Source organism: Asterias amurensis, chromosome 9, assembly GCF_032118995.1.
Source record: "Asterias amurensis chromosome 9, ASM3211899v1".
Taxonomy (NCBI): domain Eukaryota; kingdom Metazoa; phylum Echinodermata; class Asteroidea; order Forcipulatida; family Asteriidae; genus Asterias; species Asterias amurensis.
Window position 1 is genome coordinate 9,902,286 of NC_092656.1, and position 15,478 is coordinate 9,917,763.

Below are 15,478 nucleotides of genomic sequence, written 5' to 3' on the forward strand. Positions count from 1 at the left end.
AATTCAAATGGCTGCGGCACCCCAATCTACCACCCCCAACAAAAGGCCCCTTTTAAAACGGAACTCAGCTCGTCCAATTTGCAGTTATTGACCACAAGCTTAAAAAATTAGCTAAACGAATAATTATTACAATATCACTCATCAAAAGAAAACCATGGTAAACGAATAATGTAATTTAATTGTCGTTGCTTTGTCTTTTATTTTGTTCTCTTTCCATTCATTTCAACTCTAGTCTGCACCACTCCACCACTTCCAATTGGCAATTTTTTACGTTGCTTCTGCACCGTTTTCAATAGACACCTCCTCTCTCATCTCACAAAAAAAAATATTCCAGCTCTTTCCATTTGTTTTCAAAATATAATTAATCAATTAAAAATACAGGTTATGAACAGTGTTAAAGATTAATACTTATCTACAAAGCATATTTTTATCTACAAAAATGGTAATAAATATATATATTTTAAACTTTGATCTCACGAGGAAGAACGATCAATAATTAATTACAATTCTTTTACTGAAAAACTTCTCATCGACGTTTTTATATTTTTAAATCAATTACCTTCAAACTCCAAGAAATATAATTTTTAGAAGGAAAATGAAAAGAAAAAAAAGATACAATGTAATTTGTGGTTGTGTCCTGCTTGACGCAAATACCTGAAAATATTAAGCACTTTAAACTAATTTCAATCTAAATCTGCTCGACACGCATAAATATTTAAGTAAAAGGAAGGTACTTTTTGGAAGAGAACTTCGTCTGACTCCTGTCGCGTCCCTTAGTTTTCCATCAGTCTCATAAAAACCTTCGAGAATTTGAGGTAATTGTTCAAAGAAACATGAGCTCATGATGCCCGAATAGAAGTTTTACTTCTGCCCGAGTTAAATTAAAAAATCAGGGGTGCGTTTTGGCGGCTGAAACCAATAACTGTTTCGGTCGGTGGTCACTGATAAGTGCATCAAAAAATGGGCAAGTTAACCGAAACAGTTGTTGACTATACGACCGCCAAAAAGCACCCTGAACTTGTGAGACGGCATGATTCATTTTTTTGGAAAAAGATGCCAAATCTGACAACTTTGTCCACCCAATGCGACCCGGAAGTCAACATTTGGCGGCTCTGGCTTATTTTGTGGCGACGAGTATAACGCTGGTTCACCTCATGATCAAGCCGGAGTCGCAGCCGCTCACGGTCGCTGCCACAATCGTGTCTTGATAAATAATGCCAAATGATGGTCACATATTCGGCATCTTTTCCAATTATTTTTTTGATGAGAGTACCATCTGAGAATTTGGTGTATGATTACGGTCATAAACCAATACAAACAAATAACTTAATATCTTACAACATGAGGCCGAAAACCAGTTTCAGGATACATAGACTCTAAAACTCACAACAAATACAAAATCAACGTTAATTCAACCCTACACCAGTATATTAAACTCTAAAATATAGATTATATATAGATTATATGGTTTAAATATTACAACACTATTTACATTGTACATTATTAAAAAGTACACTTCTTAAGTCACTTTTTTTTGTCCCTGCTCTTTTCGGAAACGTATGACGTGCACTTTAAAACACAACTCGTGTTCTTCGACAAAACACAATAATTAATCACGTGAAAATTTTGAATGAAAACGACTGATAAAAAGTCATGAAACTGTTAATAACTGAAAATTATAACTTTAGATTAAAGCTGTGTAGTTTACAGACAAACAAATTTCATAATCATCTTAAAGGCACAGGCTCGTTGAACTAATAATTTGCATTTTAAAATTATCATCTGCTATTTGACAACATAATTTTAACAATGACAATTTCTCTCGTCTTCGGATTGTTTAGTAATCCTGTACCACGTCTTTTGTGCGGTAGCCCAACTTTACATTTTTACATTCGTTTACGAATGAAACACCCAGAATAAATAGTATGAATTTTGCAATTCTGACTCATAACAGTGCAAACAGTAGGAGACTTTCTGGGACGATAGATGGCAGTAGACTTACCAGGTAAAGCCATTGTTTTCAGAAGTATGCGCCTGTTCAGAAGTACGTAAACAATAGAAATTTACATGGTAAGTCTGCTGCCACCTAGCGTTGGAAAGTGTCACATCTAACACACACCACACTTAAAAAGGGACTAGAGTACGTTATAATTTCAACACAGCAGTTTAAAAAACATCAGTATCCCAACCTTAAAAACTTACATACGAATACAATAGATAACTCTTACCACACAAATTAAACTTGGTCAAGAAGTAATTTTTTTTAGGAAACCATCAAAGCTCTTGGGTCAAAAATTAATCTGTCCTGGATCACACATGGGCCTGAGCGGGTCAAATTCAAACTGATTTGCCGAATTCTGGGTGTCTGACCCAGAAATGGGTCAGGTCCCATGTGACCCGGGTCAATTTTGACCCTGAAGTTTTTATAGCGTAAACTTGCGGGTCAACCATGTGTAAATCTCTTTTGGATGGATCTTACGGAGCGTTGGCTTTGAGAGATGTTGGTCAACAACTACACCTTTATGAGTGTCACCATTTCTACAGTCGTATCGTGATTGGGGAAAACTACGGGATGATTTATTACAAAAATGAAACTCACCCCCCTTGCCATTTCAGAACTACAGCTCCTTATCAGATGAGATTAGTGTGTCACAATGGTTATAACCCGACTAGTTTAGGTTTTGGTGTCATCCTTCAACCTTAGCATCTCAACTAGCAAACCAGGCGTAAACAACTAATAACCAACTTAACACTAAACCAATAATGTAACATCACACTTACAAGCTATACTTAATAAAATGCAACTTTAAAGATTGTTTTTGTTTACGTGCGTTTAAGGTGGAAAGCTGAAAGAAGACCATTTCCAAATAAAGTTGTACTGTTTTTCTGTACTAGTTCTTTGTCTTTGCAAAGGTTGTTAGAGTTAAGTGATTTACAAAAATTTGAAGCCGGCAAACCACATAATCTGTCTTAGAGACCACTTGCGTAAGAACCAGACCAAAAGGGTAAAATCTCCAACCTTAAATTCGCAGATAAAAAACAAAACTGACCTGAAAATTTTAACAAAACCAGATGTTGCAGTAACATCTCGAAGTTCGCTTGGAAGCAGTTACTTCCAGGCAAACTATTCCTCACAATAAATCTGTAACAATTATTTTCACCAATTCTTTCTTCAGCCTTTTCATTGAAACATTATTTCGCATGGTTCCTGAGGATCCCTATACAAAATGTAAGGTATAAAGGAAATTCATCTGGTAGTCTGCTCTGATTATTAAACAAACGAAAAAACAAAAACTCGAAAAAGTAATAAATAAAAAACAAACAAATCAAAGTTGAATAACATTAATAATCAAAAAGTGCAGCAATTGAGAGAAACTCCCATCACAAGAGTCATGTGATTTTTCTCGTGGATGATGAGGTATACAAATGGTTCACATCATACAATTGTTCATACAATTCACGGGGAATTGACGGGGCTGGAGTTCGCCGATCTGCTGTCGTCACTGAGCGAGCCAGCCATACTGCGAGGGCGCTTCAAGAGGCTGGGGTGGAAGTTGGCGTGACGTCTGGCGTGCTTCATCAGGTGGTCACTGCGCATGAAGCGTTTCTCGCACAGAGGGCAGCAGAACCTCTTCTCGCCGGTATGTGTGCGGTAGTGGCGGGCCAGCTCGTCAGACCGGGCAAACCTCTTACAGCATTCGGGCCATGTGCAGGGGAATGGTCTCTCACCTAAAACAGCAAGAATAAAACAAAAACAAATTAACTATGAGATTCCGTATCAAATCCAACTGTGTATGGAGAAAAAATCAGACAAAAACTCAACACATGCAGACTAATACTCATTCAGGACCGTATGCTTCGTTTTTGAAAGGGCACCAAGGCATTTTCTCATTAATGGTAAAATGCACCCTATGAAAAATGAATTGTGCCTTTGCGCCTTTGTTGTCTCCGTGAAGTTTCAGGCCCGCACAAGGCACTTACATAATAAGATGGGTGTGACTCTGATTTGCGTTAGAAATGCTGTACATAAAAAAATAGATTGGGTGTGGGATTTAGCAGTCAACTTGAAGTCCCCTTTGCCTAGACACACCCCCTTGGCTATATAGCACCCCCCCCCCTCCCTCTTGTATTATGCATTGCAGATCTAGAGCTCAGATTCCCCACCCCCCCCCCCCCCCCCTTGTATTATGCATTGCAGATCTAGATCTCAGATATCCTCCCAACCCTTAGCGGCCAGTACTTCAGGAAGGGAACTACACCCTTCACTAAGAATCTAGCTAACTTATCACAGGAAGTTATTATTACAGGCAATTAGACTAGGGATATTTGATTAATGGCTCTGCTGCCGGGATTACAATGGGTTAACCCTTTGCCCTCTGGGAGCGGCCACAGTGTACATCCTCAAATGTGTGCTTCATGCTTGTCAATAGAAAGAAGACAAAACAAGCAAGGGCAGGGCTGTCTTGAGGACGTCAGATCTCAAGTTGAGATCTTCAAGGCTATAGTTTCTTAAAGACATAATGTGCTGCACTGTCGACTTTGACGTTGGGTTTATACTTAAAAACATTGCCCAGTCAGTATGATGCTTCGTTTTTGAGAGGGCAAGGGCACCAAGGCAAAAAGGGGCAACCTATGAGGAAATTGTACATTTCTTAATGGAGCATTTTAAAAGGAACCAAGTATCAGGCCTGATCAGTGCAAAGTCAATAATTGGACCGGGTTGGGGGGGGGGGGGGGGGTGGTACTGATGTTTGCTTGTATAGGGACGGTCATGTATCTAAACAAAACAAATGCCTAGAAATAGACAGAAGCCACTGCCTCTCTCAACTATTGGTCTTGGCCTTGGTGCCCCTTGAAAAGTTTCATTTGGACTTTAAATGCAAGTGCCCTTTGCATTGGCCTGTTTTGGCTATTCCCTCTCAAAATGATAAAACTCCAACCAGGCCTAACTATTTTCCCTCACAACTTCTCTTTGCACAAAGGAACGAAACCTCAAACTGTCGTGACTCAAACATAGCAAATGCGGCACACTTGCCCCGAAGTTCAACAAAAATGACCCCGTCAACCCCTCTCAGAAGCTATTTTTGAAATATTGCCAACGTTTGGAGACTGCTTAAGAATGGGCTATAATAAAGAGGTCACGTCCAAATAAAGGTGAATTCTCTGGGTTTGTATTGAACGTGCCAGAGGCGTGTGTATAGGGGTAAGCTTGTTTTCAAAAAAAGAAAACTAACTTGTAAGGAATAAAACAAAAATAATACAATGGTTGAACTTCTTAAGGAGAGTTTCGTAAACCCATGGGAGGCCATTTAATAAGGCTCCTGACTATTTTCAGTCTACTGAATAAATTGAAAAATCCTAGTTGTGGTTTCCAGGCCCACAAAGCCACAACAATGAAATAATGGATAATTTCACTACTCGCACGCGAGCAGCTCCAATACAACAACGCTGCTGCATTTCTACAAACAACTGCTTATAAAAGCAATTTCCAGTACAAAGGAAAAACCCTGAAAAGGCCGAGAGCCTTCATAAAAAAAAATCCTAATGAGTCCAGCTCAGAAGAAAAGATCAAAGTCTGTGAGCTCACAATATAAAAATCCCAAAATCGGCCCAGTAGCGTGGCAGGTGTACTGAGTGGAACAAAGGGCCCAACCTGTAGAACGCGCCGTGGTTTTGTCTGCACCTCCCTGCCACGTGCCACGGCACACCTGCCATGCATGCATTAACCTCCAAATAACGTTCCACAAATCCACTCCCGTTGTTCCCCTCGCACAGCCCTCAAAGAAAATCAAAACCAAACATTATTTTCCTCAAGTATTCTACAGGTGAACAATGGTAAACAATAGTGTCCTTCATTATAGTTTGTACAACCTTAAACCATGTATAGTTCTTTGTTAATAATGAAGGGTTATTGGGGGTGTGAGTGGCTGACAAAACATGTCTGAACATGTAGGCATATAGACCCAACTAGCGTAACTTTTTCAAGGAAAGCCAACAGTCTTGACAGAATATTCACGATGAAAGAAAATGATGCAAGTGAGTCTCGCTGTTGCCATGAATCTTTCAACACCAGACATTTCAAAACTTCCTCTTTTGTTTTGACGAGTGATTTCTAGTCGAAACTTTCTACAGGCATTTGTGAGAAGCAAAAAACGATCAAAAGTTCAGATCCAGTAATCTCATGATTCAGGAAGTATTTGAAATATCTCTCTCGTAATATTAAATTACACCCTCCTGAAATTAAGTTAAATTTTGGTTCTTAACTCAGGATCAGTAAATGGAGATAAAAAGGTGAATCCGACGAAAAGTCGCTCTCTTATCGTGGGCAATTTGGGTCTAAAACCGACCCAACAGGTGTGTCCGTAAAACGGAAAACTTCGCTCCTCAAAATACACCAAAGTTAAGTACGTGTACACTATTTTTTTCTCCAAACTCTTATCAGTCGCGACTGCAAGGATTTAGATCATTTCAGGGGTATGTACACATCATGCAACAGGTGCACACGACACGCGACCTTGTTGATCTTTTCTCCACCGCAGTTTTTTTTTACTGGTCAGGCCACAACATCGTGAAACGTGCATGGGCCAGTTTGGGGGTTCTTTGTTCGGCACTGGTTTCTCTTTTTGAACTTTGGTGTTTGGGGAGTGAACAGCAAGTAATAAACTACGCCTGGCCCCGGCGTGTTTTCACGGCCAGCTAAAGTAAGTTTAACAAAGCATGGTAACAGCCAACAAACAAACGTGAAAAAAGAACAAGGAATGTGGTATAATAATATAAGATGCCGAGGGAAGTGGCACAGGTAAATGCCCCACAGGAAGGTGGGCTGTTTCTCAAAACTTCAAGAAACAATGAAGAAATCGTAGCCTTACATCAACAACTCTGACCAGGCCCCAATCGCATAAAGCCTGTAAGAACACAAACTTAAAGAGAAGTTTTGCTTCACAAAAAAAAAATAAAAAATTACATGATGTTGTACCTGGTGCCCCACTCGATTTTTGCCAAGCAAAGAAATAATATATTAAATTGGGCCCCGTTCGTTACACATAGTAGAATTGTTTGGGCACAACTTGGGCAAACCATGGATGAAAGCATTTTCATCCATGGTTTGGCCAAGTTGTGCCCAAACAAAAAAAGAAAGAGAAATTCTTTCAATAAACTTCCTCAACTAAAAACAAGTGCTTTAAAACAACCCCAAAACACTAAATTATCTTTAATTTAATCGTAAGAGGTTTTAAAAAGTCAGTGCCAAAAAGTCGAGCCAGGTTGAAAAATAATGCACTACTATTATACGCAAGCACGTGCGGCCCGCAGTTATTTCTAGAGCCATTTCTTTGTTCGTGTCACCGTGTGTTGGTGATATGGATAGAGTGGGGGGCGTGGCAGCCAGGTCATAGGCATTTTGAAGTGTGGGCTCCCGTCGTCTTTTTGGTTAACTTCGCGGTCGTACGGGTCAAGGTTTATTCATAGTTCGCCAGTATTTTTTTGTTTCTTCAGACATGTTTCCTTCATTTTGTGTTCTGATATAAAGTCTTTGTGTAAATCATTTGCGTTTCGCGAACAACTAAAAATAACGTTAGCTCCTAAATTGCAAGTCTCCAATTAAACAGGGCCCAATTTCAAAGCGCCGCTTATAAGTTACTAAACATGTTTGTGCTTAGCAGAAACGAGCAGGATACCATACACAAATGGTACAAAGGATATGGTATGTTGAATGGAAACCTTATTCTTGTGTGACTGTGAGCATATTTTTGTTGTGCTAAGCTGCTCTTAAGCAGTCCTATGAAATTGGGCCCTGGTGGATACAAAAACAACTTATGTGCGTAAAAATATGTTTCAACCTGTTTGCCAACAATGAAAGCATACCGAACAAATTATAATATTATTAACAGTGATACAATCGATTTATCTTAAAAGAGATTTTAATAGCAGTAAAGTGAGTGACAGGCTATCTTTAGCAACTTTGAATAACTCGGCTGACCTTTGCCCCCTGTATGGATTGACACAAGCAGGCGTTATCACCAGACGTTTTGCAAACGTTTGTGGTTGCCAGTGCCACTTCTATGATGAGTGACATTCGATATCTCGTAGGGTGGGGGCACATATGGGTCACATCCGAAACAGGGGACATCCAACAAGTGGGATATCAAAATTGGGCATAAAACCCATTTCAAGTCTTCGCGCGTAATATACCGACGGAGTTGGACAGCCCACAACAAAACACGTGGTTCTAAAAACCTCGTGTATGAACAGTCCGGTCACATTCATTTTGCTGTGGGTGCAACATTCTGTTCCTTGGTTCATATCACTGTTTCAAACTAGTACTCATGATACTGAAGGTACATGGGTCCTTGTTGGTTTCAATTATTCAACTAGTACTACTTAAAGGCAGTGGACACTATTGGTAATTGTCAAAGAAGACCAGTCTTTTCACTTGGTGTATCTCAACATAGGCCTATGCATAAAATAACAAACCTGTGAAAATTTTACCTTAATTTGGTCGTCGAAAGTTGCAAGATATTAATAAAAGAAAAAAGACCATGGTCACACGAAGTTGTGCTTTTATATGCTTGATTTCGAGGCCTCAAATTCTAAATCTGAGTTCTCGAAATCAAATTTGTGGAAAATTACTTCTTTCTCAAAACTACGTCACTTCAGAGGGAGCTGTTTCCCACAATGTTTTATACTTTCAACCTCTCCCCGTTACTCGTAATCAAGAAAGGTTGTATGATAATAATTATTTTGAGTAATTACCAATAGCGACCATGTGTCCTTGGTTTTTACTTGTATGGTTTCACAACCGCTAGAAATTGCTGGACAAACTCAATGCACATCAGATCCATAATCGGACAAAGGACTTGTTTTTCTGGTTGCGCAACTATGTTCGATCGTTGCGAAAGCTTTAAATCCCCCGCCATACTCAGGCTGGTTGCTAGTCACCCACTTCTAAGCTTCCAATTTTGTTTTTAAGGAAAATGGTGCAATTAAAAATGATCCTTTTTTCTAGTTTTATTGAGCATGTACACGGTTGGCTCTGGTCCTCCCTCCTCGTCATGGTTGGAAAACATGAAAATAAACAAAGTGTTGTGACACTGTGTATTATGGTATGGTCGTGTTTACTAAAGTGAGCTCACACGTTTTGTGTATAATCCCTCAGCCAGATATAGCTTTTGTGTTGGAATGGACGATGTGGGCCAGGGCCACCACCACGCGGCATGGTAAACACAAGTTTCTAACCTTTTAGCTAAGCAAACCCATAGCATTTGTCTTTGTGCTTACCACTGAAAGGTGGATTATCATCACCTGGTGCCTGTCCACAAAGCGGTGTTAAGTGTCAATGTAGGGACGGGTGTAATCAAGGAGTGGGGTGGGAGAGGAAAATAAAACTATCCATGGTGTGGGTTCTCTACTAAGTGCAAAAGCCCAAGACATATTTAGCATTCGTCCACATGAGCCCATGTAGTCTACAGAAACATGTACATTGCTGGGTTAAATCCGAGGGGGTCAGGTCAACATTCACAACGGGGTAAAATGAAATCAGATAAGGGCCTCGTTTCCAGTACAACAATTTGCAAAGTCAACACATGTGTTCATTTTTATTCATTCGGCGCCTAGCATACACGCTCAAATTAATGTTATTTTGTTTTCTTTCAAAAGTAAAACACAAATGTTGCAAGTAGTATTTTCGTAGTGATCAATAGTTTAGAAAATGATGACATCACCACACAGAGAACACTAAATTGCATCAACAGCAACTTTAACATTGCATGTTGTGTTGCAATAGTCTGATGAAAGAAAGCGAAGACATTACAACAAAGAGATCATCATTATTCACGGTCGCCATTCATACAAAAGACAAACCCTCATCGCATCACGCAATGACGTCTTACTTAACCATGAATTTTTTTAACTAGTCCACTGAGAACAACAAATTATGAAGGCGGTATGCCTCCGCATATATTGCGCGTTGAAGACCTCGAGTCACCACGCCCCCTTTTAAGTCCACCACACACACAACCTTCAATGACAAACATCAACAGATATGCCCCTAGTACGAGTAGTGATCCTCCACCAAAAAAAGTTCAATCTTTTGTTTTGCACTTCACTTTATGAAATCAATCATCCATTTCATTATACTGGTGATTGTGGCTTCCTATTATTTATACGCTGCAGTATTTGCCTTTTTGGCAACAGAAAAAAAATGGGCGGCGTCTAACTTTGTGAATATTATTTCGGGTTCATGCAAACAAGAACGCACAATACATTGTGGTGTGTACTTGTCCCAGTACAAAAGCTATGCCTTGCAACCGGGCAACTCAACCCTGGTCTGTTCTTAGAGTCCAAATTGCAATTACGTAAATATATCGACTCAAAAGAAACAAGACAGTATACATACAACACCGCCTTGCCATAAGCCTTTCAGACAATACAAAACGAAACTTCTCAGCTTCACCTGTTTAATATTCAAGTAGGGTAACAATCGATAAATCGAGGTCTGTTGTAAAGACTATCTGATGACGATTTAAATATCCTGAAAATGTTTGGCATAGCGATGCAGCCCCAGAATCGATAAAAGGGCAGGGCATTTAATTTCTTAAATTTAATTGCGAACCACCGTGAAGATGTTTTATTTTCTCGGGGTGGATTTGAGAACTGCACTATTGAGTAGACCAGTGTAACAACAAGGGTTTTAACTGCCAGTTTTCTGAACATGAATTATTCCAACATTTGCAGGCTATCGTTCTGTGAACACAAGTATTTGTAAACTACTGGCGGTGGTCTTAGTCAACACATAACAAAAGGAAAGTTGTTTATGCTCAAGTAATTTCAGACTTTGGAAAACAACCAGGATTTAAAAAAAACGCCACATGAAAAGACTGTTCTCAAATCAAACACAAACGCACCTGACAGGCACCATAAAATCTTCACGCCCCATTACGTCACTTTACAACTTTGAATTCTCAGTACTAAATAATATTTGAAGTAGATAAACATCTGGGAAAACAAAACATGTCGAAAGCAATTTTAAAAGTTGTTTGTAATTCTTTTTTCTTCTTCTCCTTCTTTAATGATGATATTTATGCCTAATACTTCAACAGTGGAGGGGGCAGTTACCTTCATTGGCCCCTGGTCTTTGTCTTGATGCCCCTTGAAATGTGGACACAGACATAACTCGTGTGTGCTGTGTGTTAGATTCGTGGGCAAGTTGGAGGTGGGAGGGGGCAACTTCTTAGGATAATTAGACGCAGACCTATAATAATTATTTCAAGGAGGCAGTCGTTGCCCCTGCTCATTGTCTTAGTGTCCCCTACCTCCATGGTGCCCCTTACAAACATAACACGTGTTTTCAGTGTTTGTGGGATTCGTGGGTAAGTTGGAGGGGGGGGGGGCGCGGGGCATTTCTTACGTGGCGCGAAAGTAACTGAGCAGACCACGTGTAGGCCTACTACAGTTGAAACAGTGAAAACGTGGAGAGAAGAAGTTAATCCCTAGTTGAACAAGAGAGCAATGAACAGTCCCATCCTCTATTCCATGGTTGAACCATGGATTCCTCCATGGTTGAACTACCTCCATGGTTGAACCCACACAATAGAACAAGTTACAATCAGCTTCATTTAAATCGTGTAGGCCTGTTCATTATCTACTTCAGTTCTGTGACATTATGTGTAGCTCAAGGAGGGACAGTACATCTTCTTAACCACTTTGTATTAACTCACACAAAACTGGACTTGTAATTTCTGTGGATAAACTCTGTTGGTCTTGCTAGACAGCTTTATTACATGTATATCCTTTTTTGTAAAGTTGGACCAACTTGTGGTTTTACAATTAGGACTTTCACACAGCAAGTACAAGGCATGTGTTGTATTTTCTTTGTCACTCACTATACTACTCCTTGAATAATAGAGTGCTGTTTCTGGTCATAATCCGCTCTTAACCGTATAGTAAGCGGATCATTAGTTAGGACCATGGTAGGACCACGTGGGATTAATGGAAAGTCTTGTCTGATAAACAGGGGGCATTGGTGGAGGGCACGTTGGTCGATAGAGTATCCTTACCAGCTGCTTGTGTGACACGGGGAATTAACAAACTTGAATAGGAACTTATAAGTTTAAGATCTTAAAGAATTACTAAACAACCCCTCACTCAGTAAAATAAAAAAGGATGAATATTGTAACCGCCAGAGAGAAAACATGGCAAAAAATGCTGCAGCCAAATACATGCTAATAAACCGCATGGCCTTTGTTGTGAGTTTCCTCGTGTAGATAGTGCACATGTACATAACACATTGCGAAACGTCCCGTTGTTAACAACGTGGTGTTCTCACACGTGCTCGCACAATACACAACATGTTCATGCATGGTGTGCACCAAAACATTTTTCTCAAAGCCAAATTAAAACGAAAAGTCATGTTATGGAAAAGAAAATCTCTCTTACCAGTATGTGTTCTGAGATGGGCTTTCAGATGAGACGATTTCCCGTAGATTTTGTCACATCCAGCATAGTCGCACTTGTGTTTTTTGAGGGGGGCGCCGTCAGGCCCATGGTGGGAGGATCTCTTGTTGCGCTTTCTTTGTCCCGACTCGACTTTTCCGTCGCACGTGTTCGATTTTCTGTCCTTACGTTTGGTCGTCTTTCTACCTTTAGATTTCCTCCCAGACGGTGTAAAATGTTCTTGGCTGAGTTCGATAGAGCTGGAGCAATCACTGGTCGGGGAAGGGGCAAGTTCTCGGTTCTTATACGTTTCTAAATCAGCCAGTATCCTAGCCACCATGAACAAAGGATTTGGCAGTTGGGCCAACTCACTGTCCTGCGTCACAGATTGTGCGTGGAAATCGTACGGTGTAAGAGGGTTGAATCCCATGTCGACTGACCGGGGAATCGGTGCGATTACCGGGGGTTTCCACGGTGGTCTGGACTTGGCAATCGCTAGAAGACATTCGGCTGCCGATGTCACATCCATATCTGGCTGTCCGTAGTCGAAATTTGTCTGGTGGTTGGTCATGACGGCCGAGTGAACTGACGATGTTTCTGCTGAACGTATAATGTAATTGATACACGGAAGGTCAGGCCAGCTGTCAAATCAGCTGGGTGGCGTTGCGTAGTTAAAAAACAAAACACTCTCGAGACTGTATCCACGCAGGGAAAATAAAAAATATCAAACACACCTTACAAGACGAAATTCGTTCCCAAATTGCAGACGAAAAACAGGCCGATCGAGAGATCTTTCCTCATGTTTCACCAACAGAAATCGTTATGAGTGTTTTAGAGGCCGGTGTGGATCGGAGGTGTGTGTGCCAAATAGTGTGTGTGTGACTGGATACTTGCGCGGTTTCTATTGTTACCAAAGGCACAAAGACCCTACCGTTTCGTATACGTACATGTAGTAGTGTACATGACTAGTACTATGTATGTACATACACATGCGGGGTGCACGACTGTAAATAATAGCAGTCATGTAGAGTCATTCTGATTGGCCGGCCTTAATCATATGTACGTAAATATCAACCTTTGACCGCAAGTCATCATAACATTGCATAGGCCACTGCACATGCTGTCTGTAAACCCCACTCTTTGTGTTTTTCTGTTTTGTGAACTGCTGCTCCTCAGATAATTCGCGGGTCTTTTTGTACCTGTGTGGTATGCTTATAATGAAACTATTATAGCCGATGTTTATTTTATTTTATCCGCTTTAGCGACATGTAGTTACCTTTCGCGTTCTTTTAAGAGTTTCTTTGGAAAAGGCTTTGAGCGGAAAACAGTTTTGTATTCCCTCTTTCTATTTCTTTTTCTTTTTTTAAACAGCTTCAAACTTCAACTTCGGAGTATTAACTCTTTCAACAGAGTAATTTTTGGAAGGACACAAACATTCCAAGATAAAAAAAAATTCTTTGTGGCCGGTATGGTACATTATTTTTGAATTCTTATCTTGTCAGTCCAGGAATTTCAACAATGAACGTATAGTTTTCTGCATTTTGACGAGAAACTTTTTTTAATCGATCATCGGAAGCATGACACAGCAATCATACACAAACGAATTAGTAAGGATTTGAAACTTGGTTGGGGGTCTGAGGTTTCCGGTAGCCCCATGCGTGGTTCTGAAAAGAACCAGTTGATGACAACTCAATGTTTTGATTAGTATGCTCAGATCGTCTTTATTAGGCTGAGTTGTCAACCACTGGTTCGTTTCGTTCAGAACACAACGCTACCCAAACGGGATTATGGTGCTGTCATTACGGAAACCTCACCTAACACAACTAAACAACTTGAATCACAACTACACGTTGGTGTCATGCTTCTTGGTCTAAGAAAATGACGTCACTGAACTTTAGTGACGAAAACGTTCAGGACTCAGGGCAATGACTCATAATGCAATTGTGTCAACCTGCACACATTTGCATATGCAGTTGTGACCGCCCCGTGCAAAACCGTCCTTGCAGCAAATTAAACGCCATTGGTCGACGGAACACGTTCGCCATTTTTGTTTAAAAGCTAACTAAGTGCATGTCATGAATGACATGGGAAATGTTCGGCCGTTGGGTATTTGCTGCAATCATAAACTACGTGAATCCCCCCATCCGGACCCTTTAGTTGGCCGGTAGCCTGCTTCAAGTTCAACCGTTGTTTGTGGTTCCCAACATTGACACAACAAAATTCACCAGTACGCCCCGCCCCTTTCACACGGCTTCGACAACACCCTGTTTAAACTTACTGTATACGGTTTGCCGACATATCACAAGTTGCATCTCTCTGACGTTTACTTGACACAAATTCCCTTGGATAATGGTCTCAATTAGAAAATGCTCAGAATCAACCAATCACGTACTGCAGTAAACAAAAGATTTCCAATTTACGATGGAAAGATAAATAATTAAACGCAATTTTTATGAGACTGCAGAGAGAGAGTAGTAAACCCATAAAATCGAATTCGTAGTCGGGTAAATCTAAAACGCCTCAAGAGTCAAAATCGAGGGAAAGTGTCAATTAATGCCTCGGGTCGCACAAACCACAGAACATTTTTTAGTAGAATCACACCGTTGGCCCTCGGGTGGACCCCGGATCCCACACAAACCTTGATACCCACTTCCAAGATGGGACTGACCAATATTATTGAGCTTGCAATTGCAATTGCGTTCTCCTTAGTATGACGTCACTATACCAAAATAACTATTTTGATAGGGGATCCGGAGGGGGGGGGGGGGGGGGGCAAGGGATAGTTTCAAGTTGAACATTTTCAGTAATCCCAAATAGCAAAAGTGACCTTATAACTTTGGACGATAATCTTTTTTTTTTTTTTTTTTTTTTACATTGAAAGTAATTACAAGCATTTGGATTTGGGCAGGTAGTTTTCACAGGGGGCGGGGACGTTTTAGTCCGAATTAGGTCTGTAAGCGCCCTCTTTTGACTCTGTTTCTTCAATGTCCATAGTTCGCTCGTCCCCAGCGCCTTGCTTTAACCAAAGGTGCTGGGATGGGCAAACGTA

General features: G+C 40.4%; 1 protein-coding gene across 1 annotated transcript; it reads right to left on the reverse strand.

The window, feature by feature from the left end:
• Positions 1 to 171: 171 nt before the first annotated feature.
• On the reverse strand, positions 172 to 13,306 carry LOC139941517 (Krueppel-like factor 13). The gene is made up of 2 exons (XM_071938052.1): positions 12,433 to 13,306; positions 172 to 3,729 (listed from the first exon to the last, which is right to left on the reverse strand). The coding sequence occupies exons 1-2, from the start codon at positions 12,998 to 13,000 to the stop codon at positions 3,458 to 3,460; spliced, it is 840 nt and encodes a 279-aa protein (XP_071794153.1). The 5' UTR covers positions 13,001 to 13,306; the 3' UTR covers positions 172 to 3,457.
• Between the last annotated feature and the right edge of the window lie 2,172 nt (positions 13,307 to 15,478).

What these genes read in the sequence shown, in the direction of transcription:
- LOC139941517 (XM_071938052.1), bottom strand. Translation starts at nt 13,000, where the DNA reads ATGACCAACCACCAGACAAATTTCGACTACGGACAGCCAGATATGGAT. An exon ending in CCATCTCAGAACACATACTG is followed by an intron (nt 3,730 to 12,432) that starts GTAAGAGAGATT and finishes TTGCTGTTTTAG; the next exon opens with GTGAGAGACCATTCCCCTGC.